This window comes from Talpa occidentalis, unplaced genomic scaffold, assembly GCF_014898055.3.
Source record: "Talpa occidentalis isolate TD23 unplaced genomic scaffold, MPIMG_talOcc4v2.1 talOcc4.13, whole genome shotgun sequence".
Taxonomy (NCBI): domain Eukaryota; kingdom Metazoa; phylum Chordata; class Mammalia; order Eulipotyphla; family Talpidae; genus Talpa; species Talpa occidentalis.
Window position 1 is genome coordinate 4553682 of NW_023601322.1, and position 19997 is coordinate 4573678.

General features: G+C 41.1%; 1 protein-coding gene across 1 annotated transcript in view; it reads right to left on the reverse strand.

The window, feature by feature from the left end:
• Positions 1-19997, reverse strand: part of DOK6 (docking protein 6) — a 329181-nt gene that overhangs the window by 62317 nt on the left and 246867 nt on the right. The window contains exon 6 of the mRNA XM_037508418.2: positions 12036-12174. Within this exon, the coding sequence (XP_037364315.2) occupies positions 12036-12174 (139 nt within the window). The remainder of the gene's footprint in view (positions 1-12035; positions 12175-19997) is intronic.

Genomic DNA, 19997 nt, shown 5'->3' on the forward strand with positions numbered 1-19997 from the left:
GATTCACCAGAGACAGAGTGGGGAACGGAACAGGCAGATCTACTGAAATACACTGCTGAGGGGAGCAGCGGGGAGACAGGAGAGGTCTGCTGTGCCATGTGGGGTTGCTCCCTGCCGGCCAGGGAATCAAACTCATGCTGCAGTGACTGGCAATTGCTTGATAGAGCTGTTTTTAACCCCTGTGCCACGAGGGAGGCCCTTAGTTTTCCTTTTGATACAAAAGTTTGTGTTATTTTGTTGAGATATTGCTCTTTGTGCATATTTTATTGATGTTCATTTAACAATGAATTGTGGTCATAGAACACAGTCTGAATAGTTCTCATATACTGAAGTTTATTTCTCATTTTTATCCAAAATATGGCAATTTTTGCATGTTTCATAGGAACTGGAATAGACATAGAAGGTAGTGTCTCCCTCATCATAAACTCATGCTATGTTTCCTCCTCCACATGTTTAATTGTTAAGTCTGCTTTCCCAGATATGAAGAAATGTGTTAACTCAAGTCACTAGTCAAGATGCTTCTATTTCTTCTAGCACCCTTAACACATAAGAAATAGTGTTTTATTTGACACACAAATTTTCCCAACTCTTACATTTCTTTAGCTTGTTTTCTAGATTTATTTGCAAGCAATACTTATAAAATGTCTCCCTCTCCTAGGGAGTGACCTCACATTCATCCTTGAGCCCCACTAAAATGCCCTCAGCTTTCCTAGAAGCGCCAGGCTCTTGTCCATTAATAGTGTTGTTCCTCCTTGGGCCTCCCCTGGTGGCGCAGCGGTTGAGCGCTGCTGCCCGCAGCCTCTGCAGCGCCGGTTCGATCCCCAGCCACTGGTGAGGGTCCCACATGGCACGACAGACCTCTCCTGCAGCGTCCGCTGCTCCCCTCAGCAGTGTACTTCGTCAGTCTGTTCTGTTCCCTGCTCTGGTTCTGGTGAATTCTCTCACCCTCCTGCGCTTCTGCCTGTACCCAGTGCTTGTGAAAATAAATAAATCTTTAAACAAACAAAACAAAACAAAACAAAAAAAAACAGTGCTGTTCCTCCTGCATCATGTTCTTCTTGGTTCCACCTGCACTTGTTCTAGTAGAAATTCCAAGGCATTTACAATATAGGGAGAACACCTTTTCCTACCTTTCAGCCAAACTCAAATATTCTATATCTTCATAGTCTTTTCATCATTTTACTTGGCATTTGGCCCAGCCATCATTTATTTTATCTAGTTAAATCCTTATAAAATTCCTGGAGTATAGAAAAGGGAGAAAATATTCCTCTTTAAAATGAGAGGAGGCTGAGGCTTTGAGATATTAATTGACTTCTCTAAGCCCTATATCCTTGGAAACATGGAATAGACCTTGGCTTCTGCTCTGTGCTTCTGTGCTTTTTTAGACCCAGAGATTCTGTGTCATGTCTTTCAAATGAACTTGCATCTTGAGCAGTATTAAGCACGGTATTATTTTGTGGAGGATTGAAGAAGGCCGCAAATTCTTGAAAAGGCGTCAGAGATAGGGCCTTGCGGTGCCAGGCCTGTCCATCTGGGCTGCCGGTGACCGCTGGGGCCCATGAATGATGCATGGGTGCAGTGACCTTGGACTCTGTAGCTGTGCTCTCTGAGACCTAGGGGACAGCTGCTTCTTCTCCCCTGTTCTGAGTCAAGGGCAAGTGTGACAATCCGAACTGTCAGGGTATGAGGAAGCCCAGGCTGAGCGTGGGCACAAGTCAATTAATTCAAGGTTTGAATTCTTCTGAGAGACTCTAGCTGTTCTCATCTTACAGATGGAATGATCGAAATCCAGAAAAAAGCAGGGATTTGCTCACGGGAAAATCTCAACTCCAGGACCTTTAAGAGAAGCAGTTCTTGGCTTTGTTCTTCTTTTTTGAAGCTGATCTCTTCTGGGGATGGGGCTTCCTCCCCTGCCCACCTTCATCCCGGCCCCAAGCTCACAACCTGAGGATGTGTTTACTGCCAGACACTGTTTTCCCCTAATAACTAAAGCTTCGAAATATACCAAATTTTGAAAAATATCAAAATTGGTTGCAATGTTGCTATTTGGAACCATCTTCATTTTCGAGAAGCAGTGGTGGGGGGTGGTGGTTCAAGAAATGGGGAGCTTGTGAAGGGACTGGCTGCCAGCACCTCTTCCTGCTTTTATAAAAAAATAAAACTGGCCTGGGTTATCTTGTTCCCTTTGCTCATTTCCCTTTGCTGTTTTGAGACCCTGCCTTGCCTGTGACAAGCATTAATACTAATTTGTGTAATATTCATCTATATTTTTTAAAAATGGGAAAATTAATTTCCCTTTAACTCTGTATGTCCCTAATTATTACCTAGAAATTTTTAAATCCTATTAGCACTTGAGACTCAAATCGACACAGCTGGTCAAGGAAAACTCCAGCACTATGTATTGGCACTTGCGAGTCACTGTGTGAGGGGTAACGTGCACACTGGTTTCATTGTAGAGTGCCTCATTCACCGCCATGTAAATTGTCACCAATATGCCACCTGGGGCTACAGACTAGGGCTGTGAGGTCGGAGGGACTGTATGACTCGTTTGAAGTGATGGAGCCGAGTGGGAGACCCCTGGGGCGTCGGCTCCCTGGAGATCCCTCCGTCTTTGCCACAACTCACTGTGGCACAGACAACTGGGCCCCTCTTCATTGGGAAGCAGGTGGGCACTGCCACCTGCCAGGCCACCCCCAGCCCAAGGCAAGCGTCCCAGCTCCTCTTCCCAGACCCGGAGCGGAGCCCCAGGACACCTGTGCTCAGTGCTGCCGCCAGGTATCCGCTCCACCTGCTCATCTGACCTCAGGCAAGAGGTCAATTAAGCTTTTTTTTTAAAAAAATTGGGTTATTCCTTATCACGAAATGGGAGTTAATATAATTCACCAGTGTAAGGCTACCAGTATCTCCTAGAGGCCGCCTGTGGAGCGGAGAGCTCATCACCACCACGGCCACGGTGAGGGGCTGCTGCAGCAGCGCTGCGGGGACCGCTGGGGCCAGAGTGTGTGACGAGTCTTCGCGGTCAAGGCGTGCACGGATGTCCACAGTGAGCTCCCCAAAGAATGACAGTGAAGGCAGAGCATTTACATACCTGGATGTGACCCTCAGAACTCAGCAGAAGTAGGAAACCAAGAACTTGGTCAGCGTGGATGGGTGGGAGAAGTCGGGAGGAGATGGGAGAGGGTGAGTGGTGCTGAAAGTGGGTGTGTATGCACGTGAATGCATGTGTGTGCGCGTGCATGTGTGTGTGTGCAGCTGGCACATACACATGTTCATGCTGGGAAACGGCAGCTACAGCTTTTTCTGTATGGAGAACAGGCTTAAGAAACGCCTTCTGGGGCCTCCCTGGTGGCGCAAGGAGCTAAGTCTCAGCACTCCACAGCCGCTGCAACACGGGTTTGATCCCCAGCCAGGGAGCTACCCACAGGGTGCAGCAGCCCGCTCCTGTCTCCCCGCTGCTCCCCTCAGCAGTGTATCTCAGTCCATCCACCTGTTCTTCTCCCCACTCTGTCTCTGGTGAATTCTCTCACTCTCCCCCTCGCCCCCACCTTTGGTTGGCACCCTGGCCCTTGTATGCATTAAAAATAAATCTTAAAAAAAAAAAAAAAGAACCGCCTTCTATGAGGTAGACAGGCTATGTGTTCCCTGCTTTGTCAAGACAAGGGCATTAGACTAGATGTAGGCAGAGGAGACCTTCGTGCAGAGGCAGCTCTGAGTTTGTCTGGGTGTAAGGGCAGAACTGGACACGGTGCAGGTTTTCTGATCCCATGCAGACCGGGTAAAGGAGGAGTCAGAATCCTCAGTGGCTTTTTGCAGGTCTTTTACTGGGGTTCACCAGGCATATGGCAGGCAGGGGTGCTGGGGGGCCGGGAGGCTGGCAGGCCTCCCAGCCCCCAGCAAATCCTCACTCTATCTGGGCTCTCTGGTGATCTCGGCTTCTCTTCGGCTTCTGCTGCTGCTTTCTCGGCTTCTGGCGTCCCCGTGACACCGCCCTTAAAAAGCACAGTCTTAGCACAGGTGTATCCACTTCAGGTGCCCGCCATCAGGCATGCATTCAGGATCACAGGGTTCCCTCATCTATCCTGATGGCGGGAGGGCAGAAAAGCCTGATACCTTTTACCTTACCCTACACTGGGGGAGTAAGAGCCGGGAGGGAGCTTGAAGGAGACTCCTGGGTTTGGGCGTTTTGGTCCGGGTGCTGGCCACAGGTGCTTTTTACTTCGTGGAAAACTGAGCGAATTCTAAGACCCGCTCACTTATCTCCACAGGCCGCACATCAACGATGTTGAAGGTTCAGTGTATTTCCTTTAGGACTTATGCTTAGATTTGCACGTTGGTTGTCTTAAATCGTAATTTATGTTATGAAAAATGGTGTTTCACAAGGACGCCTGGTGAGCAAACGTGCTGGATGAAATGTAAAGAGGGTAAGAAAAAGAGAAGGCGCGGCTGGATGAGGAAACGCCCAATTTCCGCGCGCCTCGTCGAGAACAGGCCGTTTTATTTGTTCTTGGGAAAGAGCTCATGAAACTTGAAAACTGTATAGAAATAAAAACCCTGGAGACCTTACGCAGCCAAGCTTGGCACTGTTTGCGTTCACTCAAACAGTCCTCTGAAGTTTGAAGGTTTATGGGCAATTGGCTTCTCACAGACTGGACTTAATTTTCAATAGGGGACGCCTCACACTTAATCTTCCATTTTATTCAAGATAAATAGAAAGGAATTAGAAGCTGCCTTGCGGAGTGTGTACCAGGCGATCACACAAGATGTCGTTTATATAGACATTTGATGGCGGTTGCTAGATATCATTTAAAATCGGAATTGCAGGGAAATTATTTTCACTAAAGTGGAAGGAAAATGAAGTCACTAATGCGACTTCACAAATGTGAAAAAAGCTGGGCATTAGGATAACATCTGAAATTATTACAAACATCTACATAAATACTTTGCATTCCATTTTATCTATAATCAGTAAGGCTTTTAAAAACATATATTGTTTATCGATCATCTATCTTCTGTTTATTTATCTTTACCTGTTTATAAGTAGATGCATTTACACTGCTGCTCTGAATATACGATTATGATGGACATATGAAAACATTAAATTTCCTAGGTGTTTTAAACAAAATTTTTGCTGTTTTTGGATTTTAAACTATGTATACTTAGGAGCTACATCTCCATATAGGGAAAGCTGAGATCAACTTGTCAGCCATGTTATGACTTAGCTAATAATTATCACACTTTAATGAAAGAGTAGGCAGTATCGCAAAGTTCTGAAGTACGGACTATCATTGGGCCTCCCTCCCCTCTTTCCGTAAGAGAAACTACGTGTAGGGTAAGGAAAAATGTCAGGCTCTTCTGCCCTCCCGCCATCAGGATAGATGATGGATCCTTGCGGTCCTGAATGCATGCCTGATGGCGGCACCTGGAGTAGGGTGTGGGCCTAGGTAGATGGGATTCACCTGGGCTGAGACTGGGCTTTTAAGGGCGGCGTCACGGGGACGCCAGCAGCAGCAGAAGCTGAAGAGAAGTCAAGAGAGAAGCAAAGAAGCAGAAGCAGAGAATGCCAGAGAGCCCAGAGAGAGTGCGGATTTGCTGGGGGCTGGGAGGCCTGCCAGCCTCCCGGCCCCCCAGCACCCCTGCCTGCCGTGTACCTGGTAATTCCAATAAAAGCCTGCAGAACCACTGAGGACTCTGACTCCTCCTTTACCCAGTCTGCTGGATCAGGAAACCTGCTCAGTGGTCATTCCTGCTTTACACTAAGGCACAGAGAAGGCAAGTGACTTGCATGAGGTCACAAAGCTCTCTAGTCTTTCTCTAGCGTCCCCCTGGTTACCCCTCACTGCTGGTTGCTTTGACTAATATGTGAGCATCATAGAACATATCCTGGAGCTGACAACAATTCTCATATTCTTTGAAAGCAGCCCTGATCTCCTTCTCATGCAATTATCCTTCAATTTCTTAGATTTCGGTTCTAGGACATGCCTACATTTCCCCCCTAATTTGTAGCACTGTCCCCCAAAGAAAAATCTGCTCTTTGGGGTGTATGTGTGTGTCATAATTATATGCTTCTACACTGCTCATCTTGATTGACCTTTGCAATCTATTGTCTTCATTTAAGGAAATCATTCTTGTAATTACCATGAACAGACTGTATGCCCATGAATAAATAAGATTACTATAGCCAAAAAAATAAATTCTTGGACAGCTTCCTTATAATGATTTGATTCCAGCAAAACAAATAAATTATATTCTTTTAACATGGACATTGAGAATCTTTTCATACTATGTTGTCATTTCCTTAAATATTATCAACTCTAATCAAGTTTAAATATGAAATAATTATGCATTTAAAATGCATCTTCCAAAGTAACCTCTAGAATATCCACAATACATGTTAAGGAAAAAGAAAAGGATCTAAAGAAAATGTTTGCTATTATACTGTGTGACAGCACTACTTTTAAGGAAAATTATACACTGCCTTCTTGCAATTTCCATCGTCTCTGTGTATTTATGCAGAAATGTGCATTTGTGTTTGTATGTTTGTTTAGAGACTGAATTTTATTTACTTTTCTAAATTGGAACGACAGTAAGTGAATAGATTAATTAGAATCACAGGGCTACTCTAGTGATTGGCTATAATAATTTGTTCTAACTGAGCCTGCTTTGGTTTTTACAATTAGTGTCTATCAATCAGTATAAAATTTCACAAACCTGTGAATGGCAATTCCCAGCAGGGCCCTGGGTCATTGTCAGCAATCAGAAAGCCTCTGATGATTAATCATCGATAATACTGAACCACAGATTCATGAATAGAACTTTGAAGAATGAGTTTATTAGCAGATATTCCAATATACTAGCTAATACCTACAATTTGCAATCACAGATCCCACATTTCAACTTTGCAAAAAGTGTTAACATTTTTCTGTAGAGTGTTCAGTGAACTATTATTCTCAACTCTTCACATTTTTAGTGTAGGAAAACTTGTGGATTTTTATGGCCAACAGATTCCTGCCAAATGTGAGTATGGAAAATACTTCCATTAAAAGGAAGATTAACTGCCTACGCTCGAGGCCATTCTGGGAGCAGGGGCAGCTGACTAGAGGCCAGGAGCGTCCCCAACAATTTTTCTTAAAAGAACATGCTGTAATTATTATGAAGGGAGGTTGTCTAACTATAGACAGGCTTTTCAATGACTTGCAGGCCTACAAGGCTAGAAATTAGCTATGCAACCTCTTTCCTTTATTTACTTATTTTTAATAGGTAATAGGAAAAGTGTTTTGTTGGTTTTTTTTTTTTTTTTGGTCTTGATTTCTTTTCAGTTACTCCTTACATGGGGCATTTAATTTTAATTTTTTTAAGTGTTGTTGATTTGCTGCTAGTTTCCATAACTGTGTCCTTTGGGGAGAACAATTTCACTGTGGACATGCCTCACTTACCTTCAGGCTCCAAGCCCATACCCTGTCCCCTTCCCTCCCTTACCCCCTCTAGTAACCAGTAGATCATTCATGAATTATTATTAAACAAGAATTATCATCACAAATTAGAATTAAATTAGAATTATTCTTGTTTTGCCTGTTTGTTCTCTTTGGTTATTTATATTCCACAAGTGAGGAAGACTCTCTGGTAGCTGTCTTTCATTCACTGCTTATTTCCCTTAGCATAATCACTTCAAGATCCAACCATCTTTGTCCCGAAGGCACTACTTCATCTTTTTCTTTAATAGCTCAGTAGTATTCCAGTGTGTATTTGTTTACTTGTGGGCATTGCAGAACATCTGTATAGCTTAAGAAATAAAAAGCAAATTAAAGAAGAAAACATTTTTTTATATTGTGTGTGTGGGGTTGTGTGAGACAAGTCCATCAAAATCCAAAGTTAAATTGTTTCATGGCATTTGAAGCTCTGTGTTCCTGGGGATTTCAGTCTACACTGTGGATCAACAGGCTAAGTCACAACAATTTGCAGTGTGACTTTCTATGGATGCTTCCATCACCAAGACAACAAGAACTCTGTCTGTAATGCTGCATGGATGCTCCTGGCAACACAACCCTAATAACTGCTGACAATTTCAAGAACAAGAATGATTTCTGCAAAATAGGAACAAATTCTAGAGGTGAGATTTGTTTAAATATTGAGTTTACATAATTTCCTCAAATATTCGAATTTTGGGAATCTCTCAGTTAAAATAGTTCTAGTTTTAAATTTATGACTGTGGCTCATTCTCCTATGCACCACCCCAAAATTCCCTTTTAAAATAAGAATGGTTTGGGATGAATAAGTAAAGTAGTAAGATTGCTATCTCTTCATGACCACTGTTGACCCCCACTTGGGCATAGCAGTGAGACGTTGTAGCCACACATTTGGATGCAAAGGAGGAAGTCTTTAGGCATCAAAGAAGTCATCCTCTGTGGAGATCTGGGGCCCTTCTGAGTAGCTGATTATATGTGAAAATCAATAGTTGATTATATGTGCAATCAATGAGACACCAATGTTAAGAGAAGATGAATAAGCTCAATTGGTGGTTTTGGTGTCACTAATCAAAATTTCGTCATGACATATCCTACTGGTGTGATTAAATCAGCTCCATGAAAGCTAGGGGAACCTGATACTTCAAGGAGTAGAGGGAAAAATATCATCTTACCCTGGAAAGTACCAATGACATGACCCAATAAATCTGAGCCACTTGAGAAGAAGGGTCTTCTAGCTCTGTTTTGCTCCCTAAAACCACCATGCAGAGGAAGTTCAGAGGAAGCCCTTATAGACCTGTGTATGCTTAGCAAGTAGCTAACCTGTATTTAGTGAACTGTTGTAATTTAATTTTAAGGCAGTTAATTTTGAGTCAGTTAACATTAATTAATTCTTTCATTATCTTTCTCCTTGAAGAAAAGCACAATATACATTTTTAATAGCCTTGGCAATTTTGTGATCCTTTTCATCCAGTTCTCTACACGAATAGCAAATGTATTACTTTTTATTCACAAAGCTGGGAACTGTTTCCAGATATCTGCTTCTTCAAGCAAGAATAAAAATATTGTCTAATTAGGGAGATGCATCAAAATGTGTTTACTCATTTGCCTTCCAAGAAGGAAGACTATAAGGGCAAAATAAGGCTTTATACATACATGACGTGAAAAGATTATGTTGTATTTTTCTCTTACGGTTGTTGAGACTTTGTCATTTGAGGTTGCTTATCCGTAAAGCCAGTAACATCTCTTAAGCCATCACTCTTTAAAGGATGAAGACAAAGCCTTCAATTGCCTGAACAACTATGTTTGGGAAAGTCACTGCTTTTATAGCTGGTTGGTAATTTAATCTTGTAAAATCTTTTTAATCATGTTAAATATATGTAAACATTCTCTATCCGATCAACATTAATCTCCCATGGTCCGGTTAAAAACTGACAATCAATAAACAGTGTCATCTTATTTTGTAGTAGATAGAAAGTAAATGAAATGCAACATTGTTTATATCTTAGATAAGGTTTGTGATACCTTGCCAGCTCCCAAATTATACTTTTGCCTAGTCTATAGCACAGACCTTTATTTTATTTTAAGTAAGAAAATGTAGAGATAGAGAATAGTTAAGTTTTGTTTCACACGCAGAATTTGTTTTTTAAAAGAAGACTTGTGTGCGCAGGGGCAGTCTCTGAAAATAAAAAATTTTATCTGCGGACATGGAAATCTTTGTTTATGTCTGAAGGTGTGGGGGAACTTGGGGTATCCTCAAGATAGCATGCCCTTAGAAAAGCATCATTTGTTCAGCTTTTTCTAAACAATGAACTACATATGGAATAATTTATTAGTATTAACCTTTAAGGATGCACATAGCTGTGCAACTGACTTGAAATTAAACCCAGCACTCCATTTACATGTTTGCCCAAGTTGATGGGGTTTCTGATTTCTAGGAACATTTGATGTCTGGTTGAGCTCTATTGAATCTGCTGTTTATGCTTCTGTCCCACTTTCTCTTCCATCTTCAAGCTCTGACACTCAGACCCATGCTGCCCCCTCCAGTTTTAGATGGCCTGAGAGCTCAGTAGGTAAGGAACCACCTCGAAAGCCTCAACAGCAATGTCTTTGTTGCACTGCCCTGGCTGCTTCTTTGTGGCACAGGAGCCAATAAACACAAACATCAGCAACAGCTATATGTGAACTGAATTTTGCTTTGCTTTTTTTTTTGGGGGGGGGGAACACAAGATTTCTAGATATACTTGAAAAAGATGGAAGGGTATTATTTAGCTACAATGGGGCATTATAATTTAGTGCCTTCACAAACATTGCAAATCTTTAAAATTATTCAAAATCATCCCTACAAATGGGTCACCATCATTATAAGGAACCTTTGATGATACTTTCTACTCACATCAGTTTATGTAGATTAATACACAGATACAGCAAAACAATCAAATAAGTTAACTACTATATGCCCCATATTACAGGTAAAGGAAAATGAGACATGTAGAAGTTAAATATATGGCCCAGGATTACATGGTTAGTAAGTGGTGAAAATGGATTGTGAATCCAGGACAGAAGCTGAAAGCTTTCCCTTCTGGTAGACAATTACTATTGCATGAAAGAGTTTGTGGAATTTCGTTCATGAAAATATAACTTTAATGACTGTGCATGAGCATTTTGTTTGTTTAGAGCAACTATAAGAAGAACTATAACTGTTATCAAGTGTAAGAAAACTACAACTGTTAGCTAACAGCAAGTTGTATCACAATTGTTAACCTTGGTTACAAACTAACATTAGCAGATTGCAAACATGGAATAGTAATAAATGTGTAAGATCTGAAATAAATTCTAATGCGGAAGGTATATTTTTCACCTGATTTAAGTCACTAGAAAAAATATATTAATTAGATCATTTTAGAATGGTTTAAATTTAACCCAAATCTTATTAAAAGACAAAGTCATACTGACCTCTTATTGATGCTCCTTCAATTAATCCCAGTGTTATATTAATAATTCTATAAATGCCCACGCTACTCATTCATCCTCCTGAAAGGCTAAATGCCTTATCAGCCTGATTTGCACACACTCCCCTTAGGGATTAGGAAGACTGTTTGCACTGTCTCCCAGAAAGAGTCATAAAATGTATATGTAGCATTGAGAAAATTAGAACTGATTTAAGAACATACTATCATTTACTAAACTGCTTCTTTGTCTTATAGTAAAATTACACATTTCCTTTAGATTTAAAATATTAGATAATTGAGAATTTTAAAAATCAAAATGAATACAATACTACAGAATTCTGTTGGTATAGAAGCATGGATTTTTTTCTGGTTAGAGACCCTTCTCTGTCCTGAAGCTCTGCCTGTCCTCTCAAAGATGAAATCTAATCCATCTCTATAAATCCTGAAGAAAGAGAATACTCATCTCTTAAGATTATAGCCAAATATCATCCTATTGTTTACTTTCCAGAAAATTAGCTGTAAAGCTACTCATTTTTTCAGCTACTTGTACAATTTATTATTTCAGATCTTTACTAAATTAGTTCTTAACTTGACCCTGAACTGGCTGAACAGCTCCAGGACTGGACAGCAGACAGGTCATTCTATTGGGCAGCAATATAAGCCCCGTCGGCAAGCATTTTAGTATTGGCTAAGACATACACACAGAGAGAGCTGGAGGTTTCAGAGAGTCTAGGCTGAGGGTAAAGACAAAAATACACATGGAAACTTTCCTGGCAATAGCTTAATATTCTTGGTTATTTTGGGCCTGCATTCGAATCTCTCATTGTCCAGCTGCACGTGGAGAGAGACAGAATACACCCCACCTCTCTCGGGGTCTCCATGGAAACTGGCCTTAGGTAGGTACCTGGAGAACAGGACCCTTGTTAGTGGCCACTAATAACTCCTTGTGTCAATGCCTAGTGAGCTATTAGAGAAATGAGATTCAGTAACTGGGGCGCTCTCAGGGTCTGGGGTGAGGTGTACCCTGGGGGCTAACATGGATGGACCCACACATCCACAATGTGTATCAGACCTCAGTGACCTTCATTTCCCAGCAACTAGGTCATGGAGGAAGGATTCTTACCCGGGCCTTCTGCTCCATCTCTAGCATCAATCTCTCATGTTGCTCAGCTATGGCCAGCGTCGCAGAATGGACCTTCTGATAGATCATTTCTCCTTCCCTTGTTTGAAAAGTGAATAGTCCTTCTCCTGTGTCACACATTCTGTGAGGACAGAGACAGGGAAAGAGATGGGTCTTCAGATGTTCAAGTGCATAACCGTTTCCATCCACAAGCTGCCCGTGTCCTGCCTTCCCCTCCAACTTGATGTTCATAAGAGTTAGTGAAGCAGACTCAGCCTTGACCAAAACCAACCAACCAAAAAATGCATCTGCACATGAGGACAGAGGGGGGCAAATTCACTGAGGTTTGGAGAAACATCCACAACAGTGTATAAGAACAGATCAACATGATTTTGGTAATTTCAGTGCATGTCTTCACAATAAAAGATAGAAACAAAGAGTTGTTTTCTTGAAGGATTGTCATGTTTATGGCATCATAACATCCTGTAACTGGATAGCTCTTCAAATTTTAAGAATGTCAGACAAGGCTGCAATTTTATACTCACTACAGTAGGCAGCAAGGAGAAGATGATAGATATTTAGTTTTAAAAAAGATTTATTTATTTATTTATTTATTTATTTATTTATTTATACAAGCACTGGGTACAGTCAGAAGCGTGGGAGGGCGAGAGAATTCACCAGAGCCAGAGCAGGGAACAGAACAGGCAGACCAACGAAATACACTGCTGAGGGGAGCAGTGGGCGCGGCAGGAGATGTCTGTGCGCCATGTGGGACCCTCCCTGGCAGCCGGGGATCAAACCAGTGCTGCAGAGGCTGCAGGCAGCTTCGCAGCCCAGCGCTCAACTGCTGCACCACCAGGGGAGGCCCAGAACCAGGTAATTCTTAAATAAGTCTTAGTACAGCCTAGGAACCAAAATGCTGCAAAGGAGACTTTACCTGGATATGAGAAGATTTGGTTTGAATTTTGGCTCTGCCACATGACCTGGGGCAAGGAATAACCTCTCTGTACCTCCTTCCCACATCCCTCACACAGGAAAAGCAAGAGCACCCCTCTCATAAGAGCCTCACACTGGTCAAAAGACTTGATACACAAGATATTTACTGTGTTACATAGCACACAGGAAGAGCTCAAAAATGTTAGCTTTTACTATTTTCATTACAAAATATGGACTAATTAGACTAATTGTATCTGATGTACACAGCCATTATCATGCCATTTCTACAGCGTGTAATATTACAAATTCTTATTAGATAAATTCAAGAGGAAAAATCAAAATAGAAATTCTTTTTCCGTTGGGATGATAATTACCTATGTAAAAACCATTTTTTATTGGAATGAAAAAATTTGTTAGGCAATAGGATGATAGGTAAGTTTTACTAACAAAGGCTAATTGTAAAATGAAAAATATATAAATTAATATTTAAAATCAGCTTTAAAAAATAATAGGAAGCCTTCAGGAGGCATTGCTCCACAGAGTATGATAAGACTTCTCAGATGTGGGATGTTGAATGCACACCCATGTTTTTGCTTTCCCAGGTTCAACAAAAAAGCTTGGCACAAAATGTTCATGAGGCCAAACTATTTCTTCCAGCACCAAGAGGTTTTGGATTCCAGGGGAAGACATGTCTCAGGAGGCCTCAGACATCACAGAGACTGTGAATCCATCCCCTAGGCCCCGTGGAGCTTGTACTCAGCTTCTGTGAAAGAGATCTTAATAAAATTCACACAGCGTGAAATGGAAAGTCTGGGGGAAAAATGAAGAGTTTTCACAAAGTGAAACAAATGAGCTTTCTTTGTGGCTTCAGAGGAGTGAAGAGACCCAGCAGCAGGAGGGGAAACCATGGCGAAGTCATGAGTGCGCCTTGTTCAAGGCTGGGTTTTGTGCATTGTCATCTGGAAAACGCTGCCGATTACCCTTTGGAAATGAGATAATGAGACTCAAATTGTTATTTTATACTCAGTCACTGAGATGGAAAGTTCTAGCACTGACCCACTTCCTATAACTTCATGCTGCCCAGTTAGGGGCTCTGAAAGCTCACAGAAGGATGTTTTTCCAGCCTCTGAAACAAACATGACTGTAAACTTGACTGTTTGATCAACAAAAAAGGAATGAAAACCTGCTAGTGTTAAAAGCAAAGACATTTTAGGTACAAGGTGCTCTTCAATTAGATCCCTACAGCCCAGCTGAAGTCAACTCTTGAGCCAAACTAGCTCATATTTGTGACTTCTGTCAGCCGTGTGAGAGTAAGTACTTTAGCTTTTCCTGGTTATTGTTTAAAAAACTTTTTGGGGATAGATTTGGAGATTATTTTCTTACATGTCTGAATGCTTTTGTTGTGGCAGTGTATTATAAATGATTATGGGAGAGAGGGAATAATTCTCTTATTAATGATTTTTTTTTAAAGATTTATTTATTTATGCCTACAAGAACCAGGGTACAGGCCAGAGGTGCGGGAGATGAGAGGATTCACCAGAGACAGAGTGGGGAGCAGAACAGGCAGACTGACTGAAACACACTGCGGAGGGAAGCAGCAGGTGAGTCAGGAGAGGTCTGCTGCACCCTGTGGGTTGCTCCCTGGCCGGTCAGGGATCGAACTCATGATGCAGAGGCTGCGGATTGCTTCATAGGTTGCGTCTTAACCCTTTGCACCACCAGGGAGGCCCAATGATTTATTTTTTAATAGAGGTAATATTAGGTAACCCCATCAGGTATTCACCACCGGATCACCCATAGTCCACCATGATCCATGGAGCTTCCTTCCCTCTTTGCTCTTACCCCTCCCCCAGCCCACCCCTCGTGGGTGCTTCAGATCTATAGTCAGCATCAGGGGCTCATTTTTAAGCTTGTGCTTATCTGACCCTTAGTGAAAGGAGATCATTTTGATGGCTATCCTCTTGCTACTAAATGCATGGTCCACAAAATGGCAGCCCCTGTGGCCTGGGAGCCTGCATTTTCAAGACACCCCAGCTGGCTCAGATGCATGTGGCAATTTGAGAAGCACCGGCTTCTAGAACTCCTGCCAGAGATCTTATTTCATTACAGGGGAGATGGGAGATGGCATCTGTGGGACCCAAACGAGGACAAGCTAGAAATCATATCCACATAGCTTAGGACTGTGACACATGAAACGGAGGGTTAGAAAGGAAGAAATCCCTTGCTTGATGAAGAGAGCGGTGCTAGTCACAGGAGCCCATCCTCACCCCCTTGACTCAACGCGCAAGCTCCTAAATGCATTTATTAGGAATAAAGTGAAAATAAGGAAAAAGGTATATTTGTCCTGACTCCAAACTTGAATTCTATTGATATTTAGGGACAACCACAAAGAATATCTCTCTTTACAAGGTCTTTGCACAAAAATACTTTTTTGACTGAAAAAAAAATTGTTAAAGTATGTCATGTCACTGTAAGGTCCCTTTAACAGTCAGGTCCTCATAAACATTCTGAGAGGTAAGTAAGGCATGTGTGTCGACACATTGCTGGTGGGGCATTTTCTGACACTGTCCTATGAATGATATTATAATAGTGTAGATTCAAAACACCAAGGACACAAATTTCAACCCTCATGCCGTGGCCTGTCATACCATTTATCACAGATTCATCAAGTACTGTTGTAAGCCTGGCAATGTCTTGGGCCTGGGGATAAAAAGGAGGGAAAAAATTGATGTGGCTCATTACCGCTGAGACTTTCTGAGCTGTAGGGAAGATTAGCATTGTTCAAAGAAGAGCACACTTGCTGTGGAAAGTGCCAGCAGGGAGAAGAAACAAGAGGGAGGCAGTGGGGACTTGCCTGGGAGTTAGTGGACCTATCTAGTCACCTTACAATGGATAACCAGGCACTGCCACTAGCTTTATTTTCCTTTTAATTAAATGGCATGGTGTGTACGATGATGGGCAGGAAAAGGTGAGTTCATTGGGACTGAGTTGCTCATTCCTTACCCATTCCAGAGGAAGGCTTGCTTTTGGGGCAATCCCTTAGCTGGTCATTGGATTGTGACTTCTGAGCTTGTGGGATAGTCAGCCAGGTGAGAGCATGTTTGTGAGTTGGGTTGGGCCAGTTTGACCAGGTAAGTTTATCTCAACAATGTGACTTAAGGTGACCACCTATTCGCTCTGGTGGAGGCTGAAGTAGCTGAGAAGCTGAAGTCAAGCCGGTGGACACTGCAGGCTTGCATAACCCTCAGTAGAAACCTAAGACAGCACGGCTCAGGGAGATTCCTGGTAGATAGCACTTTCCACGTGTCGTCATACATTCCTGCTGGGAAAGTCAAGATGTCTCCGTGTGACTCCAGTGGGAGGGGCCTGGAAGCTTGAGCTGGTCTCTCCTGGTTTTATCCCTGTGCTTTTCCCAATTGTTGAGTTCATCTGCCCTTTTGACTGTAGTAAGCCATATCTGTGAGTCTAAGACTTCTTCTGGGTCTGGTGAGACTTCCTAGAGAATCATTGAGCCTGGGTTGGTCTCTGGACTTCTCCCAAGACAGACATGTGATTGGATAACAGCTACTATAAGAGCGATTAAAGACATCCTAGTATCATGTCTAGGTGATCTTTTTCCAAATTCTATTACTCTGGGGATCCAGGAATATTCTCTCTCGCTCTCTCTCTTTTTAAAGATTTATTTATTTACGCATACAAGAACTGGGGTACAGGCCAGAGATGCGGGGAGGGGGTGGTGAGAGAATTCACCAGAGACAGACTGGGGAACAGAACAGGCAGACTGACTGAAACACACTGCTGAGGGGAGCAGCGGGCGAGTCAGGAGAGGTTTGCTGTGCCCTGTGGGTTGCTCCCTGGCCAGGGATCGAACTTGTGCTTCAGTGGCTGTAGATACCTTCATAGGTTGCGTCTTAACCCCTTGCACCACCAGGGAGGCCCTATTCTCTTTCTTTATCCCACCTCTCCACTTCCAGAATCGCCTGATATAACAGTACTATCAGCTTGGTCTCTGTTGTGTGTTATAAAGAAGGAATCATGAAAGTCATGTGAATGCAAATAATCACCGGATCTGAGCTCCACTGTGCATGGCTTTCCTTCACAGAATAATACCAAAATATGGTGTCTTAGAGGCAATTTCACATAAGAAATAGTCTCCACCATATAATTAGATTATTGTCCTCATTTTCTTGCCTTTAAGCCTCAAACATGCATTTTAGAAAGAGGTGGATCCAAATTTCATGTCTTTCATCCACATGACATGCAAAAGAAATTTACCAAGTTAAAAGTTAAGGAAGTGACACTTAGAGAAGTGAAAAAGATCCTTTAAAATATTCTCTGTGGGTCTTAATAGGGAGCATAATGAAATATATACACATATGGGTTCTCAATGACGCACACCTGAACCTCGTATAATGGAAAAATGCAATGTTACAGCAATAAAAATTAATAAATGTGCAGTGCTGAAAGCAAAAAGAAAATATTTAAACACTGCTTAAAATGGATTTATATCACCTAAAAATATTCTCTGTGGGGCTTTAGATAAAATTTTGCTGCAGATTTTGCCCATACCACAGCTGTGTCATTTCAGTCTCACTGTATTTTTGCAATCTTGTCTATATATTTAATATTTATCCTCAATGCACAGAGATATTTTAAACTCTCAGCAATGACCCAGGACAGAGCTAGTGCCTCAAAACCCCCATGAAATTTCTATTTGGTATTTAAAATTTAATGTTTAATTATAGAAAATAATGAATTTCTTAAAAGCACAGATTTTCTGCAGAGCAGTTAAAACCAATTAACATTTTTTACCATTAACATTTTAATTTTGATTGACATTGAACAATGCCAGCACTTCACCATTTTGTAACTATAAAAAGACTGAAGTTTATCTCTATGAGCTGTGGTGAGTCAGACTTCGATCCATGGTAAGAAATTAGTAGTGAGCTGGACAAACATGAAAACAACAGCATAGAAAATTTAGAAAAGAACCAATTTGCATGTGTAATCTTTAATCTGTGGCAGAGACTTGGACATTAGCCATCCAGAATGTATAGTAAACCCTCACTTAACGTTTTTGATAGGTTCTCAGAAACTAAGATTTTTTAGTGAGACAAAATATAATGAAGCCATTTTGACACAGACTAGTTGATGTAAACATATATATGCTCCTGTATTCATCATGGCATTATTCATTTTGAGAGGAACATATATGAGATAGTTTTATTCTCTCAGAACAAAGGTACATATAATCAGGGCTTTAAAATTTCATTGCTGTTCTCTTTATGCTCCAAAAATTATGGTAATTTTTTAAATTATATGAGAGATACATTCAGTGTCTCAAGTTATGGAAACAATCTCAGTGCCCAATGATAGAAAAGTGCATGAAGATGTGTTATATACATAAAATGGAATAATACTCAGCTATAAAAAATATGAACACCTGCTATTTGTGAAAACAAGGATGGAACTGGATGGGATTATGGTAAGCAAAGTAAGTCAGAAGGAGAGAGTGGATAGTTTCACTCAATGTGGAAGACAAAGAAACAAAACAACGAACAGACAAAACTAAACCGAAACAAATCCTAGAACTCTGATGTAGACTTGAGGATACCAAAAGGGATAGAAGGGGTGCGGAGCAAAAGGGGAGAATTATGGTGGACTAAATGGACTGTGGTGGAGGATTATGGGTGCTTTGGTGATGGAGGTGGTGTGGTGACATACATCTGAGCCCTAAATATACCCCTAAGTCATATACGTTGTTGTAAAACAATGTTATCGCAATAAAAAAATTTCCAAAAATTGAAAACAATTTTTAAGTGAAAAAAGGAAACTCTTCCTTTTATTTTCCTTTGTGCCATGAAAATTGAGAATTGAAAAATTCACTATATGAAGATGTAAAGTCATATGACTATAATTGCTATTTAATTACTTCAATACATAACCACAAATTATTGTCATTATCATTATACTGTTGCATTACATGTTCATGAAGGTTTAGTGGAAAGGCCATTTAAAAAGATTTGCAGCTTATTTTACTTTCATCATGATACATATCCCAGGTGGAATATTGTAAAAATACTGGATATTCCAATTGGATTAGAAGTTACACTTCATCATGAGTAGCAATTACACGAAGCTCTCAATGCAGTCGGTAAATGTTTGTTGACAGAAATGACCTGAAAATTATCAATATGATTAACTACTAATAGGTATTACATCTGTAGTTCCTAACAACAAAAAGAAAAGCAAAAAAAAGGAGTATAAAGGAGAGGAACTTTTGGGGAGAAGAATGATCCCTGGTTGTTCTTACAGTCTTGTGAATGGGGTAGACCAGAAGGCCAAAAGGAAGTTGGAGAACAGGCACATTCTTTCGTTCCCAGCTGTGTAACCTTGTTCTATTTTAAAGTCATTTGAGGGAGGTTGTGTGTGTGTGTGTGTGTGTGTGTCCCTTGAAACAGCTTCCATAGATGCTCAAACCTATTTTTCTGGGGAAGAGTTACTAAAACAGCAAGTCAAGCAAAAACTTAAATTCTGTCATTTAGAAATTATACTTCCCATTTAAAGTGAATTTAAGCTGCCAAGTTATGGTTGGGAAATTTTTACAGTTTAACATGCAAGTTACTAGTATTTAGTCACTGAATTAGGAAAAAAGAGTTATGTTTCTCCTCACCATTTTGAGAGGAACCTATATGAGATCGTTATATTCTCTCAGAGCAAAGGAGCGTGCAATCAGGGCCTTAAAATTACATTTTTATTCTCTTTATGCTCTAAATATAGCTAATTAAGGTAATTTTTTTAATTACATGAGAGATACATTCAGTGTCTCAAGTGACTATAGAGGAAAGTGTTTAATTATAACCAAAATAGAAAAGAAATTTAAGACTACGTTTTACATTGATGGGGCTTGTCTTTCTTCTCAGGTTATATTTATTCATTCATTAGCATTTTGGGGGGGGCACTACCACTACTATGTGATAGGTACGGTATTTCTGGACAGCTTTTAATAAATCATATTTACAGAGGAAA